The sequence below is a fragment of the Podarcis liolepis genome (genome assembly GCF_965112155.1).
Source record: "Podarcis liolepis genome assembly, chromosome: 13".
Lineage (NCBI taxonomy): Eukaryota > Metazoa > Chordata > Lepidosauria > Squamata > Lacertidae > Podarcis > Podarcis liolepis.
Genome location: NC_139573.1, coordinates 51,206,104 through 51,223,364, shown reverse-complemented (window position 1 = coordinate 51,223,364; position 17,261 = coordinate 51,206,104). Strand labels below are relative to the sequence as shown.

Sequence of the window (17,261 nt, the reverse complement as noted above, 5' to 3'; positions counted from 1 at the left end):
TTTTTCTGGGTCATGTGGCCAGCATGACTAAGTCACTTCTGGTGCAATCGAACATCGAAACCAGAGCAGGACACGGAAACGCCGTTTACCTTCCCGCCGGAGCGGTGCCTATTTATCTACTTGCACTGGCATGCTTTCGAACTGCTAGGTTGGCAGGATCTGGGACTGAGCAACAGGAGCTCACCCTGTCGTGGGGATTTGAACCGCAGACCTTCTGACCAGCAAGCCCAAGAGGCTCAGTGGTTTAGACCACAGCACCACCCGCATCCCTAATTCATTGCATACTGAAGCCAAATGAAGACACTTCCAGTGTCATTTCATGTGTGTGCATCCCACATGGATATCTGGGTCCAAAGGGTTCCATTTTCTGGATGGGAGCATGAGACTCTTAATCTCAGGGATGTGGGTTCGAGTCCCTCATAGTCCCTTCCAACTCTACAGTTCTATGTTTCAAGCATGACTGGAAGTAGCTGCATAAGGAGTTATTAAACTGCAAATCTCCTACCATGCCTTCTGGCAATCTTGAAAGGAGTCTCATGTTATTAATGTTTGTTATTTCATTGTGTTTTGTTGGGCAAGCCAGTCAGATGGGTGGTGTACAGGGCCGTCTTTAGCATATGTGCCGTTGGGGTGCAAAGATCTGCCCAGCACCCCCAAATTTAGTTTAGCCCCCAAATTAAACATTATTGCCCACCAGTTGCCTGGCTCAATCTCCTCCCGGGGATGTCACAAGACAGGAGAAAGTGGCAGGAGGACACTGAAGGGCATGCGCGGGCACACAGGGAGGAGATCGGGAGTGCCATGCCCCATGGGTTCTCCCCACGGGACAGCCTTGGCTGCTGCTCCTGCATGGGCAGCTGGCAGCACCCACCAGAGCGCCGCTTGCAATCATGCGCACCGCCATTGCTGCCTATCTTCTGCCTGATCAGCGGAGGCAGCCGCCTGTCACTCACGATTGACACAGCGGCAGCCAATACACAGCGGACATTGCCACAGTCACCAATCGCCCGCCCGATCGTTGCCGACACTATCCTGCTCACGGTAACACCCGTCCCAACGAGGCACATCCCATGTATAAAACAATCCCCCCATTTTAGACTTATTTTGGGGGTAAAACAAAAGGTCGTCTAAATAATACACGGAAAAATATGGTATTTATTATTTCATAACGGGTAGATAGTTAAGAGCTCAGGCGGCTTCAGCGCGGGTGCCTGGCGCCCCCTAGGAATTTGGCGACCCCTGCACCCCTTGCAGCCCTGGGTAAAGATGGCCCTGGCGGCATATAAATAATAAAATTATCATCATCACCATTCTTTGGATGTATCTTTGCATGCATGCACCCTCTGAACTCCATATAGGTGTTCTGCACAACACTCAAAGAAGAAAGACAGAACTCCATCATCAGCCACACCACCCCTCCCTTTTATATTAGGAAAGCACCTCCCCCAGAGAGAGAATTTAGAGTAGATGGGATAGAAAAGGCTATTATTCTGCCTCACATTTACACTTGCATTTCTCCTGATCCCCTTTCATGCCCCTGGATATTTGCAGACAGCTTGGTGATGGGAACTTAGTTAATCAGCTGAAGGGTGAGGCAGCCTATGGTCTGCATGCAGTGATACTAGCTAACAATAGTCCCTTGAGGGAAAATACAGATGGACCCTCTTCAGCTTAGAATACACAACACCTGCATTCTTGGGTGGAATCTACACACATATAAAAAAAAGTTCTGAAAATGCTTTATTTTAAAAAGCGTTTTTAAAAATACATTGAATTTTCCATAAGGCTCACCATTGCCGTCTAGTGTCACATTGTATATTACACAAAAACACACACTTTTAAAGTTTATTTGCAGCTGTATAGCTGAGTTGGTCCCCTAACTGAATCCAGTTTCTGTGCCATCTTGGAAAAGGTGTTATTCACATCTTGGCTTCCCTGTTCTTGCCTGTCCGGCTTCTTCCGCCCTCCTGCTTATTCAGCTCTGCTTTCCCCTCCAGCTCTGAACGGTAAATAGAGGTTTATTATGTCAAGCTTACAGTGACAATAAGCGCCAGGTTTCTGACAAACTTTGAGGCTTGTATGTGTGCTTATCCTCTCCCCTCTTCAGCTCCAGGTTCCCAGAAAGCTAGAGGGTCACCTTGCTCACTAGACTTTTATCATTGAATTTTGGAGGCTGAGATTGCATAGCCCCTAGGCTATCCTTCAACCGTTGTTGCTCTACAAGCCTAACACTTGCTGAACTACATCAACACACTTTTTTCTGTTTGGGCCCCTGAATACTTTCAGAATATTTGTGGAACATTCACTAGATATTTGATATCTGCATTTAACACCTGCTGACCAAATCATAGAAGGCCTCAGCATGCGGTTTAGGAACTGCCAACGTTAAAATGGGAAGAAGACCTCCCTTACATTGTATAGGTAGTAAACGCCTTTCGATTTATAGGCGTGGAGCCAAATTTCTGTTTCTTTGCCTCACACAGCTTTACTGCCAGCATTAATTACCAACCTGTTTTCATATGACAGAAATTGAATGTGGATGCCAGTAAATGTCATTGCTGGTGTTTGATGGCACCATAAAAGTCAGCATCTAAGAACGCTGAAGTGGGTGAGGGGGTTCGGTCATTAAAAAAAAGTAAAAACAAAAAACCCCAGAAAACTTTTTAGAACTCTGGGTCAGAGTCTTTCATGGACCAGAGCACGCCAGGCACTCCTGTCTTCCACTGCCTCCCGCAGTTTGGTCAGGCTCATGTTTGTAGCTTCGAGAACACTGTCCAACCATCTCGTCCTCTGTCGTCCCCTTCTCCTTGTGCCCTCCATCTTTCCCAACATCAGGGTCTTTTCCAGGGGGTCTTCTCTTCTCATGAGGTGGCCAAAGTATTGGAGCCTCAACTTCAGGATCTGTCCTTCCAGTGAGCACTCAGGGCTGATTTCCTTCAGAATGGATACGTTTGATCTTCTTGCAGTCCATGGGACTCTCAAGAGTCTCCTCCAGCACCATAATTCAAAAGCATCAATTCTTCGGTGATCAGCCTTCTTGCTGGTCCAGCTCTCACTTCCATACATCACTTCTGGGAAAACCATGGCTTTAACTATATGGACTTTTGTTGGCAAGTTGATGTCTCTACTTTTTAAGATGCTGTCTAGGTTTGCCATCACCTTTCTCCCAAGGAGCAGGCGTCTTTTAATTTCGTGACTGCTGTCACCATCTGCAGTGATCATGGAGCCCAAGAAAGTAAAATCTCTCACTGCCTCCATTTCTTCCCCTTCTATTTTCCAGGAGGTGATGGGACCAGTGGCCATGATCTTCGTTTTTTTGATGTTGAGCTTCAGACCATATTTTGCGCTCTCCTCTTTCACCCTCATTAAAAGGTTCTTTAATTCCTCCTCACTTTCTGCCATCAAGGTTGTGTCATCTGCATATTTGAGGTTGTTGATATTTCTTCTGGCAATCTTAATTCCGGTTTGGGATTCATCCAGCCCAGCCTTTCACATGATGAATTCTGCATATAAGTTAAATAAGCAGGGAGATAATATACAGCCTTGCCGTACACAAGGTAAAGGATACACTTGTTGTTTTGTGCATCTGTCTGTCTTGAGAGACAATGGGGTGTGCCTTTTGGAGGTGAAGTCAAACTGCCAGACAATCAAAGAGCCTGCTGCGGCTGCAGAAACTGGTAACTCATAACAGCTGCCTCCCGTGATGGTTTTGTTGTGTTCACAGCTCCAGAGTGACCTCCCTGGGGTGGAAGCCTGGGCAGCGTATATGGTGGTCCTGAGCTGCCTACATGTCATGCCTCTCAGCCTCACTGATGTGGTCCAAAGAAGAAGAAGAAGAAGAAGAAGAAGAAGAAGAAGAAGAAGAAGAAGAAGAGGAGGAGGAGGAGGAGGAGGAGGAGGAGGAGGAGGAGGAGGAGGAGTTTGGATTTGATATCCTGCTTTATCACTACCCAAAGGAGTCTCAAAGCGGCTAACATTCTCCTTTCCCTTCCTCCCCCACAACAAACACACTCTGTGAGGTGAGTGGGGCTGAGAGACTTCAGAGAAGTGTTACTAGCCCAAGGTCACCCAGCAGCTGCATGTGGAGGAGCGGGGAAGCGAATCCAGTTCACCAGATTACGAGTCCACCGCTCTTAACCACTACACCACACTGGCTTCGCCAGTCCAAAGCAAACAGGGCAAGACATTTGGCACCAGCTTGGCTGCAGGAGTTGGTGGAAGGAGGCATACAAGGTGACCTCCAAGCATCTTATTGGGACTCTACTTCAGATTTGTGTGGGGTTTACTCCTTAGTTTTTTCTTCTCCCAAAGATATCCCGCAAGGCAGCAGGTACATATTTTCCCTTGCCGATCCAGGAGAAGGAACTGATAAACAAAGATAGGCAAAAACAATAACACAGAGGTAAGTGTTTAGTGTACCTTCATGCTTTTCACACCATATTGAAAAAAAGGCACCACTATCATGATGAGCCCAACCACAATCTGTCACAAAATTGTGAGATATAAATAGTACTGCTTGTGAAGTTGGCGTTGAGGGCAGGTGTTAGAAAGGGTGAGGAAACCATAATGCATATGAAATATGCAAAACCCTGATTAAGAGTTTCAGTGATGGATTTAAGACACCCAAGTTCTGCTCCAAGCTATAAGAAGTGAATCAACTTGAATAAGTGATGGTCTGATGACTCCAGCTTTTTAGCATTAGCTTCATGTAAGTTCATTTGCACAATGTCTGCCCAAGCTGGTAGCACATCCGCAATCCCTCAGTCATTAAAAGGATAGATTTTAATCAATCTGCCTTAGCTTTTATTGGTCATATCAACACTTCTCCCAAGAATCCTGGGAACATTAGTTTACCTCCCACAAAGTGACCATTCCCAGCACAATTAATAAACCACAGTTCCCATGACTCTCTGGAGCCAATGCATGTGCTTTAAATCTACAGTGTAAATGTCATCAGTTTTTTATCTTATTTACTATATTTGTAGAAGACTGTCCATTCACTTAGTCTTCTGGAACTGATAAAAATGCAATTAAAAGTCCAGCAGGACTCTTTTCATGGTATCATAGATCCCTGTCAGAGACCCATCCCTTTCTCTGCTTCTGACACCTGGCCATTTGCAATGAACTTAGATCAGAGCTAGACATTTCCAGATGTTGTGAACCAATTTCCATCACCCCTGGCTAGCGTGTCTAAGGATTATGGGAGCTTGTAGTCAAGTAACACATGGAGGGCAGCACATTTGTTACCTCTAATTTAGATATTCACCACATTAAAAGGTAAAGGGACCCCTGACCATTAGGTCCAGTTGTGGCCAACTCTGGGGTTGCGGTGCTCATCTCGCTTTATTGGCCGAGGGAGCCAGCGTACAGCTTCCGGGTCATGTGGTCAGCATGACTAAGCCGCTTCTGGTGAACCAGAGCAGTGCATGGAAACGCTGTTTACCTTCCCGCAGGAGTGGTACCTATTTATCTATTTGCACTTGACGTGCTTTCAAACCGCTAGGTTGGCAGGAGCTGGGACCAAACAACAGGAGCTCACCCCATTGCGGGGATTCAAACCACAGACCTTCTGATCGGCAAGCCCTAGGCTCTGTGGTTTAACCCATAGCGCCACCCGCATCTCAGTCACCCCATTGCTTTAATGTAATAAAGAAAGTATACTCAGAACTACTGCAGCTGTGAGTTGCTGTTGTCCAGGAGGCAAAGTTGGCCCACCCATGAGGCAAGGTGAGGTGACCACCTCGGGCGGCAGGGTCCACAGGGGCAGGATCCAGCCTCTGTCAGGCTTCAGGGAATCTGATCCCTCCCACAGTGGCAGCCAAGAAGCAGATAAACAAGAAGAATTCTTACCAAGTAATAATAAATAACAAGATGAAAGATTTTTTTTTAATTAAAATATGATCCAAAAAGAACTCCCTTAAGAGAATAAAGTCTTTTTGTCTTAAGACAGTCTTTAAAAGAATTTGTTAAAATAATTCCAGTATCACCTTAAAGACCAACAAAGTATAAGCTTTCTAAGTATGAGCTTTCGTCTGTGTACACACTTCTTCAGATACCAAGTAATTTATTAACTATGTACAGAGAGAGATGAAGGAATGCAGTTTCTCTGAGATAATGGCATTGCTCCAAGTAAAGTCCCACCCCCTTCATCTCGCCTATTCTACATCATCCCTGTGTCGGCTAATCTGACCTTTTTGCCTCTGAGCTTTCTGTTCTACTGCTCTCAATGCTCACCTGGTCCTGGTAGGGTGGGGTCAGAAATGTTTTCCAAGCACCTCTCCCCTGGTGCTTCTTCTCTCTCAATATTTCCCAGCTTCTCCCCTCTGCAGCCGCTGAACTATGCCCTTCTTCAAACCACTGTTCTAAATCTATACTGTCCTCCTGTTCTCGGGAAGAAACAGAAGAAAGTCCCTACCATTCCTCCTCAGTCCAGCCCCTGACAGTCTCCAAGGGACGCATCATCTGCTGTTGCTGCTGCTGCGGTGGCAGCAATGGCCGCTGGATCTGCCACCTAATCGCCAGCCCTCCCTCAGTGCCACCTCCACAGCTGCCTCTTGGTGAACAGAAGATGCTGCTGGTCTCCTCCCAGCCCAAAGGAGGAAATGGTGAGGGGCTGCCCTCTGAGGTCTCCTGGGCTCTTCTCCTGCCCAGAGTGATTCAGAGCAGGCCCCTTTTCCTCCTTCACTGGTCTCTGATTCCAAGTTCAACCTTTGGGTAAGCTTGATTTGATTGCCCCCTCGCTTCTTCCCAATTCATATCTTCCCTCTCCCCCTTGTACGCTAATGGGGCTCACCATTTCAGGTTCTTCTCTGGTACCAAAACGTCTTAAGCATTCTCAAAGCGCATGGAAATTCATACCATTCCCGATTTGCATTTTCCCTCTTCCCAACTGCAATAAAATGGATTCGTGGGTCTTTAATCGAAGAGAGCCAGCTCAGAGCTAACCAGGCTCTGTACCTTGCAGTAATTTACAATTGCGTGGCAAGACCCTTTTCTGTGCAAATTGTATGCTTTGCGATGAATTATTAATGACATTTAGATGCATGCCATACGCTCAACCTTACGCCTTTGAAACTTTCAAAAGCAACATTTAGTGCGTCGTGGAGGGGGGGTGAAATGCTTGACACCACATAATTTCAGAGACAAAGGAACATGGAGGGTTCCCCCCCACTTCCCCCCTCCTTTTCTCACATGGCTTATGATAAATGAAACATCCCCTGCAGAGATCAATTTTTTTCAGCCCGGTATCAATACATGCTGTGGGTGGTCCCGTGAGGATACTTAGGAGTAAATTAAAACCAGAACATTATAATAGATCGTGTCACTGCAACCAAAATGGTTACTCTGAAACCTTGCAATCTAGGCAAGTTACAGTTCTGAACAATAATGCAGTAGCTGGGGTAATCTTTCTTTCATTCAGGATGCACTGAATTGAAGAAAACACCTGTTGGCATTGCTACACGAGCCATTCAAGTGCAAAATGTGTCACTTCGTTGCTATTGTATGGGTTTTACTTATTCCAAGCTCTCAATAGCCAAATCAGTAAAGCAGAGAAAAGATACTTGGGAGTAAGCCAAACATGACAAATAAACCAGTGATCTATGCATCTCCACTTGATCCAGAGGCTGCAGTTAGTGCAGAATGCTGCAGCACAATTGCTGACAGGAGTGAGGCCTTGCCAGCATATAGCGCCTGGACTCAGAGATCTGCGCTGGTTGCCAATCTGCTACTGGGCTGGGTTCAAGGTGTTGCTAGTAGTATTCAGAACACTTAACAACTTGGGACCGGTTTACCCATGAAATCGCCTTACCCTACATTTGTTGACTCAGCAATTTCAATCAGCAGAATTGGCCCGACTACAAGTGCCACAGGGACGTGGGTGGCGCTGTGGGTTAAACCACAGAGCCTAGGACTTGCCGATCAGAAGGTTGGCAGTTCGAATCCCCGAGACGGGGATGAGCTCCCGCTGCTCAGTACCTGCTCCTGCCAACCTAGCAGTTTGAAAGCACATCAAAGTGCAAGTAGATACATAGGTACCGCTCCGGCGGGAAGGTAAATGGAGTTTCCGTGTGCTGCTCTGGTTCACCAGAAGTGGCTTAGTCATGCTGGCCACATGACCCGGAAGCTGTATGCCGGCTTCCTCGGCCAATAAAGCGAGAAGAGCGCCGCAACCCCAGAGTTAGCCATGACTGGACCTAATGGTCAGGGGTCCTTTACAAGTGCCACACAAATGGGATTGTCCTCAGAAAGTGGCCCTTTTTGCGACTGGGCTCCTGCACACACCCCTGACGAAGTAGGTTTCATTTCTAGGTCTAAGTTTCATTTCTCTAAATAGGCATCAGGCATCACAGCCAATCAGGAAAGGGATGGGGGTGGTTAAGGAATTATATAAGCATCAGTGCAAGAGTGCCCTAGGCACTTGATTGGCGCTGCTGAACACCCGCCCTCCCGTCCTTAGTGTAGGTTCTCAGCCTTGCTATGTGTGAGTCGCCTTTCTTGGGACAGGGGCTGGGTAGGAATTTTTATCCATTTGGCAAATTGGCACTGACCACTTGGTTTTTTGCCTACCCCCTTAGCAATCGTCACAACTTTCCAGGTTTGGCGGTCAGGCATTGGCTTCATTTTGTGTGTGGAGGGGAGGTGTGGCCATCAACCCTCAATGATCAAAAGGTATTCCGTTAAAGGAATCTACGGGTCCTGGATCTGGTTGGAAGTCCGCTTGATGGGCTAGGGCCATGCTGGGATCACAGGAACCTCGTGGTAAGCTTCTGTCGGGCAAAACCCTGATGTTGCTGCCCTGATGGGTTTACCTACATAGGCTCTGTCAACTGGGGCAGTAGTCCATTATAGTCTTCAGCCAATGCCTATGCCAATACCACTCACATTTAATTTGCAATCAATAAAGTTGTGGCCTTAAAGTTACCCATCAACCTTAATTCTGTGTCCGTGTGTAGTTATTTCACGGGGGAGTGGCTTGGGGCCTCAAGATGCAATACCCATTCCACATTTAATGTATTGCATTTCCCCCCTGATTTTATGATTTCATCTTTCTGTAAACTGCTTTGTGGCTTTTTAAAACCAAGTGGTGTATACACTGTAAACAAACAAACAAATATTGAGAGCCTGATTATCACCACCACCATTAGATATGCATTAGATAAAACAGCAGTTTCAACTTCTTTTTTTTTTTTAATGTCATAACATTTTTATTGTAATGAAAGATTAGTTTTCATCCACATTAACAGTCTGTAGGCTTTTGAAAGTGGTAACTGGCACATATGTGACCAGTGTATACAGTTTATTAGGCGAATCCTCATCTTCATTGCGTTTTCTGGATAAACGCACATGGATACGGTAAGGAACATTCCTTACTCCTTTTGCCCAGACAGCCTTGTTCAAGCGGGTGTCAATGCGTACATCAGGAGTCCCCATCTCCTTCATTGCAAATTTACGGATCTCCATGAGAGCACGAGGAGCCCGCTTCTTGAAGCCCACGCCATGGATCCGTTTGTGAATGTTTATAGTATATTCCCGAGTAACCACCTCATTGATGGCTGATCGTCCTTTCTTCTTTTCACCACCTTTCTTTGCAGGAGCCATCCTGCTCAGGACCAGACCAGAAAGCAGCAGTTTCAACTTCTAAATTGGGTATTGTGAGTCTACCATTTCAAACACCAGAGATCATCTTTTGTCCAGTTATGTGTACAATATACTTTCCACCAGGAAGACAGACAAAAAAAAATAATACTTTTGCACCCTAGAAGGCGCTCAAGGATGAGGAGGGGGAAGCAAAAGGAAGCACAGGGATCATCATCATCATCATTTATTAGGATGAGTGCTTAGATACTCCTAGTGCCAAGCATGTTGTTGTTGTTGTTGTTGTTGTTGCTGCTGCTGCTGCTGCTGCTGCTGCTGTTGTTGTTTATTACTTAGACCCTGCCCATATGGCTGGGCCTCCCCAGCCACTCTGGGCAGCTTCCAACAGAATATTAAAAATACAATAAAACACCAAACATTAACAACTTCCCTAAACTTTCCATTAATGACCACAGAAAATGCAGGGGAATTAAAGGGTGAGCATTCACACGGCCTTCATTTCCAAAATGTTTAATACAGTGGTTCCTCGCAAGACGAAATTAATCCATTCCGCGAGTCTCTTCATCTAGCGGTTTTTTCGTCTTGCGAAGCAATCCTATTAGCGGCTTAGCGGATTAGCGCTATTAGCGGTTTAGCGGATTAGCGGCTATTAAAGGCTTAGCGGCTTAGCGGCTAAAAGGCTATTAGCGGCTTAGAAAGGGGGGGAGCGGAAAAAAATCGGAACACTCGCAAAACGTTTTCGTCTTGCGAAGCAAGCCCATAGGGAAATTCGTCTTGCGAAGCAGCTCAAAAACGGAAAACCCTTTCGTCTAGTGGGTTTTCTGTCTTGCGAGGCATTCGTCTTGCGGGGCACCACTGTAGAAGGAACAAGGCAGCACTAGAGCATCTGCCTTGGTGCAAAAGGTTCCACGTTTAATCCCTGGCATCTGCAGGTAGGTCTGGTGCCTAAAATCCCAGAAAGCCAGTGTCAGTCAGGTTCCCATGTTCCTATTTTATTGCAGTAATCCCATTAGCAGCACCCCCACATTTTGTTCTAAAATGCAGATTATTCTATGGGCTGGGTGTTCCAGACCTATCAGCGGTAGTGGACCTCAATTAGTTAATACAACAACCAACCCCTGTCCTCCATTTTTCCTTGTTGTTTTATTTCAGACATATATTATCAGAGGATTTCTGAAAGTTTCCAGTGTTGGTTCTGAACTTCTAAATGATTCTGAACTATTTTAAGGCTCCTCCACCCTAGCGCTAATGAGAAGGCTGATTATGTTGCTAGGCAATCGCAATTTGGTCGCGAAGCCTCCAGTCAAATAATAATAGATTTGAAATGTATGCAATGCCTGAAAACAAAAGAGAGTTTAGCCTCAAAACCATTTTAATGCTAAGGCTTATATATATCTTGCCACTTTCCAACGAGAGCCAGCCTAAGACATTTTGCCGCCTGAGGTGGAACAGTAAATGACACCCCCACCATGAACACCCCAAGGCAAGGCTATCCAGTGATAGCCAAGCTGTTTCAGCACCAGAAGATTCTACATGTGATGCTGCCTTTCAATGGAAGTAAAAAAAATATATGTGACACTAGCTAAAAGCTTCCATGACACCCAAACTTTGCTGTGTCATGCAACTATCCCATTCTACCTAATGGTAGTGCTGGCCTTGTTGTCCAAGCAAAAATCAGTTAGACTTGACCGTCTAGCTGTGTGAATTGACTCCATTAGACAAACCCTGTGTGTGCAATGATGTGACCATCTTTGGTGCTGTGAGGACCTATTCACACATGCAAGTCATCTTGATGTTCTAGTGATTAATGTTCATGTCTGTACCACCCCAAAGAAGAAATGCTATTTGATATTTAATGTTCATCTAATGAGCCTGTCCAATTACAGTGGTACCTCGGATTACATATGCTTTAGGTTACATACGCTTCAGGTTACAGTCTTTGCTAACCTAGAAATAGTGCTTCAGGTTAAGAACTTTGCTTTGGGATGAGAACAGAAATTGTGCTCCAGCGGCGCGGCAGCAGCAGAAGGCCCCATTAGCTAAAGTGGTCTTCAGGTTAAGAACAGTTTCAGGTTAAGAACGGACCTCCAAAACGAATTAAGTACTTAACCCGAGGTGCCACTGTATAGGAATATATATGGAAGCATGGCCTTAAAGATAAGCTACAACTGAGCTGGTAAGTCATGTTATTCCTTGCCTCATTTTACAGAAAATGTATTGTAAACTTTTCATCTTCAGGCAATCTTTGGCTATATTTGAAGAAGTGTGCATGCACACGAAAGCTCACATCAATAACAAACTTAGTTGGTCTCTAAGGTGCTACTGGAAGGAATTTTTTTTTATTTTGTTTTGACTATGGCAGGCCAACACGGCTACCTACCTGTAACATGCTATTCAATAGTCAATGCACACTGAGATCTTGGGGGTTTATCCCCTACTGGCGTGTCCCCACGATTGAGGGGGTTAGTGCCATGTACCAATTGCACACACTGTGGAACATACTGACATTACTCACACACTACGCAACATGCTAATGTATTGTGCACATGACACAAGCAGGTCACATGGCGTGCGCAAGTGAGCTAAGAATGTTGCAAGGCTTGTGCAAATGAGGTAAGCATGTACTGCATGTGTGCATGGCAACACAGAATGTTGAGTTTTAGGCTCCTCATTTAAAAATGATTTTGGGGGTTCCCTAGCCTCCCTGCTTTGGACTATGTGGGTGAGTGGCTAGACAGCTTTTGTCTTTTGTCAGTAAAATGAGTTTTGATTACTAGGCCAAAGGCTAGTGGAGATCAATGACTAACTCCCAGTCCAGCGATCGGATTCAGTGGCTCAAGTAATGTTTTTTGGCCACTGTGGCGGGAAGGTAAACAGTGTTTCCATGCGCTCTGGCTTCTGTCAAAGTGTCTTGTTGCACCAGAAGCGGTTTAGTCATGCTGGCCACATGACTGGAAAGCTGTCTGTGGACAAACGCCAGCTCCCTTGGCCTAAAAGCGAGATGGGCTACACCCCATAGTCGCCTTTGACTGGACTTAACCATCCAGGGATCTTTTACCTTTTACCTTTACAACAGTTGTAAAAAAGGATAAAGTAGACAAAGGGTTGGGCAGAGAGGTTTAAATGCAAATTGCCTCATCAGCTCAATCATTTGACAACACACTGCTCAGGAGGTGTGTGTGTGTGTGTGGCAGGCTACAGCTACTGCTGCCATGCAACCCGGAAGAGTCAGCCATCTTGGATGTACAGGCTGCTGTTCTCACATAGGCACAAATGGCTCCCACAGCAAGAGGGAAAGCCAAACATATAAGATCCTCAACAGGCACCAGTTCATTTTATGAAGAAATGCTGTCGTCTAATGTGTTGTAGGTGAAGGCACTTTTCTGAGGCAGCTCAATTTATTCAGTTCCTAAGCATATGATATTGCCTTTTTATTGTCTCCTAAAGCAGTTTCTATCTAGCAGACAGCAAAAAAAAAAGAACCATACATTTTTAATATTCTTGACAGGGATAAAGAGTAATAATTTTAGAATATGCAGGTACAGCTGCAGCTGAAGAATTCTTAGGAGATGACTAGCAATTGCCTTCTTGCAACCTAAATAGCTTTGATTCCAAGGTCCCTCTGCTTCCTATATATCTATTAAACTCAATGTACAAGGTTAAGGCGAGAAATTAAGAGGTACATTGTTTCAGTAATTGACACTAACATAAGAAGAAGAGTTGTGATGGGCATTACTGTACAATATTTTTTTTGGGGGGGGGGAATAAAAATAAACTTCAAACTATTGTGATTTCAAATGCACAACATGGGTGAATAATATGAAGATCTGCAAGTTGTCATGGAAACTGGTGTAGAATTCAACACTGCAACTTCTCTACAGCTGTGAAAGAAAGGTATGGCTATCTAATGGGAATTGGGGGTTGCTCGTGCGTAAGTTGCCGCCACTCTCGGTGAGGTTGCCTGGATAAACCTTTCCCTGGCTGGACAGTCCTGATTCCGCGTATGTCTCAGTCACTGGCAGAATCCGTCAGTGGGCATTTCCTGAACTTCTTCCAACATAAAAGTTCCTTGACGGATAGTCTCCGCCTAGCCTCCCTGTGCGGAAGTCTTCTGCGCAGGGTGGGTGTGGGCAGTGGAGGACCAATGCTCTCCCCGCTGGTCTCTGGCGAAGAGCCCTGGAGCCATCCCTCCGAAGCCCGCCTCTGCCCGCCTTTCTCCCTGGTGTAACGCTGATTTCCTTCCCCGGTCACTGAGTCCCCTCTTTTCCTGCTGGGACCTTCTCCGGCATCGCTTGGGAGCCCTTCCTCCACTCCTGACTGCGATGGCAGTTCCCTGACAGGCTACAAACATGGAACACCAGAGCAAGAAAGCACAGGGAGCCATGTGTTCTTTGTTTACGGTCGTTGTTGGCATCCGTGTATCTCAAGCATCAATGAGGTGCACCTCTGGGATGAAGCCAAACTATTGCATCAACAGCACCAGAGTGAACTCCCCAGAGCGCAAGCCTGGGCAGTGTGTGTGGAGTTCCAGGGCTTCCCAAATGACAAGACTGCCCTTGGCCTTACTGATGTGGTCCAAAGGAAAGCAGAACAATATGTTTGACACCAGCTGGGCTGCCGGAAAAAGGCATACAAGATGACGTCCAATTATGCTAGGAACTCCACTCTGGATTTGTGTAGAGCAGGGATGTCCAGCTTCCAAGAGATTGCGATCTACTCCTGCTATAAAAACACTGGCAGTGATCTACCCCTTGGATTGACCAAAGTTGTTGAGCTTTTTTGGGGAGAGGGTCGATCAATCAGGAACACGCAATCAACCAGGAACAACCACTGAAGCTCAACTATCGTCTGGTAGATCGCAATTGACTGGTTGGACATCCCTGGTGTAGGGTATTGTGTAAATATTGTGTGTTTATTTGCTGAAAAGGAACCCTTTTTCTGATTTTTCATTTTTTAAAATAAAAAAGACTAGAAGATAAGGAGAAGTCAGGAAGGGTATGTGAATAAACTTGGCAACTTTTAACGGCTACTTTTATTTTTATAGTATATTTGAATTTGAGTATATTGGAGTTTCCATATCACAAAATGCGTACAGGTTATTTTCTAAGTGATGTGCAAAACTTCAATAGTCTTCTTGACATTTTTTTGGCTTCTTTTCGCCTGAGGAGGAACCTCCATATTTGCTTTGAAATTCTCCTTTCAAGTAAGATTCTGTAGCAACTCTAGTGTGGAATAATTAGGGTCCAAGTGTGTCTGAACCCTTTTCTAAAAAGAAAGAGAGAGAGAGGAAAAGGTTGCTGTCATTTTTGAATCAGAGCTAAATCTTTTTATAATGGTTATAATGATACTTCAATTTTTCTCTTTCTTCCAGGACTGGCCAGTCTTGTTCAAACTGTGGGATAACCAGCTTCATAAAACCAACATGCTTAAGTCTAATTAATGTATGAAGGGGTTAATGCCATAGAGTAAGTTGTCCTGTCAAGCTTAGCTAGGTCACTCACTCTCACCTTGGGAGAAGGTATTCAAGCCTATTGTTGCACCTCTGTCCACCAGATAAGCTCAGCAAGTGAAGAGGTCTGAGCTGGTTGTTCCAAGCTCAGACTACATGACTCTAACAATCCTCTCTGGAGTTCCTGTACCAGTAATTTAGGAATTTTCACCCTTGTAACCAAGCCAAGTTTGCTGCCTGTGCAACATTTTCTGAATGCTGTATGGAAAAGCACATGAAGATAACCTTTGGAGAGTTTGTAAGTAAACCATTTTAAGTTCCCAAATGTGTGGTCTTTTTCTATGCTAAGTGAAAGGGGAAGTTTTGGAACTCACAAGGGCATATTTCAAAGGTCGAACAGCCTGCATTTCCACACTTTACTTTGCTACATGTTTTGTGACTTTAAATCTCTGCTGGCCTTAGCTCACCAAAGAGTACTTGCCTCAAAGCTGGATCTTAGCATCCAGAAATTCTCTTTTTATACCTGTTTTCCCTTGAGCCAATGCAGATAGCAGGGTGCACTTTGGGCCTTTGACCTGCATGCATTTATCATAACTTCTGAACAGGTCTTCATGGGTAAAACTGTTCTGGGTTGAGTTTCTTTCCTTTATTGCTCTTTCAGAAGCAGGTAGAAATTGCACCTGTGGAACTTTTTCATCTGTATATGGTTTGTATGTACATATTTGTTGGAAGCCACCCAGGGTGGCAGGAGAAACCCAGCCAGGTGGGCAGGGTATAAATAATAAATTAGTATTATATTATTATAGGCTCCAATTTGAAATTTTTATGACTACATGGAAGTCAGAAATACGGTCCGTGGAAAACCTGAAGATGATGTCTGAATGTGGTTCATGCCATGCTCTTTCTTAACAAAACCATTCAATGATAAATGGACAGGTAATCCATCCATCCATACAGTGGTACCTTGGTTTACGAACTTAATCCGTTCTGGAAGTCCGTTCTTAAACCAAAGCATTCTTAAACCAAGGTATGCTTTCCCATAGCAGCGTGGGACTCAATTTACAAATGGAACACACTCAATAGGAAGCAAAACATGTTCTTATTCCAAGTCAAAGTTCACAAACCAAAACACCTACTTCTGGGTTTGCAGCGTTCTTAATCCAAGTTGTTCATAAACTAAGTTGTTCTTAAACCAAGGTACCACTGTAATTTTATTTGTATGCCACCTTTCCATAGTTCAAACCATGCTCAAGGAGGCTTACAACATGAAAAAATACTTAATTACAAACGTAACAAAAGTCACAAACAATAAACAAAACATCAAAAGTACATCAATCTCTGCCTTCTTTGTGGTGGTCCCTGGGAACTTTTCAAAAACTTAATATCACCACCATTGGTGGTATCAACAGAGCTCCCCTCTGAACAGGCTGTTCCCATTTCCTTCATTCACAAAGGACATAGATGAAGCATTGATCAGGGGGGAAATGGTCGCTACAAGAAACGCCAATGTTGGAGCTGCCATGTTGTTTTTATGCCTTTAAGTGGGAGGCTAAAACTGGCATTTTGAGACTTGGCCACCCTGGTGCTGCCCTTGCATATCTTGTGATTATCCATCACCTTCATCTTCACCACCGTCATCATCCTTGTTTAATCTAACATCCACATCTCCCAAATCAATTCCTGGAGCTGGTGAACAGCCGCCAGAGTGGTGGAGAGATCAATTTGGAGGTTGCCTGACAACAACATTTCACAGTCCTTTATAATATTAGGGCTGACATTCTAGAGAGTTGCTGCAGGTCAGGCAGCTGCAGAGATTTCAAGCATCCTTATAGCTAACCTTCTAATATGCCCTTTGTTTTGAATTTCAGTCATTACTAGAAAAGATAAGTGTCCTAGGGCATCCGTGTAAAAGAAAAAAAAAGATACCCAAAACCAAGCCATCTAACAAATCAAATAACCCCCCTAGCAGGCTAAATTCATTTTGGTTATACTGTACATAGGAAGGATGCTTTCAAATTTAACTTCTGACATTCCAACTCAGGATGACGATGAAGTGACAGTCAAAGGGCAGGGGGACTGTTTACAAATTGTGCAGGACTGCTTTACGGAAGACATGTCTTGGACATCCATTCATAATTTTAGATACTGGGCATGAGACGTTGGGTGGTGACATTGAACAGGACCTTCTCTTGGTGGCATCCTGGTTCTGGAATAT

General features: G+C 44.9%; 1 protein-coding gene across 1 annotated transcript; it reads right to left on the bottom strand.

Annotated features, from left to right (window-relative positions):
- Positions 1 to 9,176: 9,176 nt before the first annotated feature.
- LOC310691734 (large ribosomal subunit protein eL31-like) lies at positions 9,177 to 9,619 on the bottom strand. The gene has a single exon (XM_083471686.1). The coding sequence runs from the start codon at positions 9,598 to 9,600 to the stop codon at positions 9,223 to 9,225; it is 378 nt and encodes a 125-aa protein (XP_083327812.1). The 5' UTR covers positions 9,601 to 9,619; the 3' UTR covers positions 9,177 to 9,222.
- Positions 9,620 to 17,261: the final 7,642 nt, after the last annotated feature.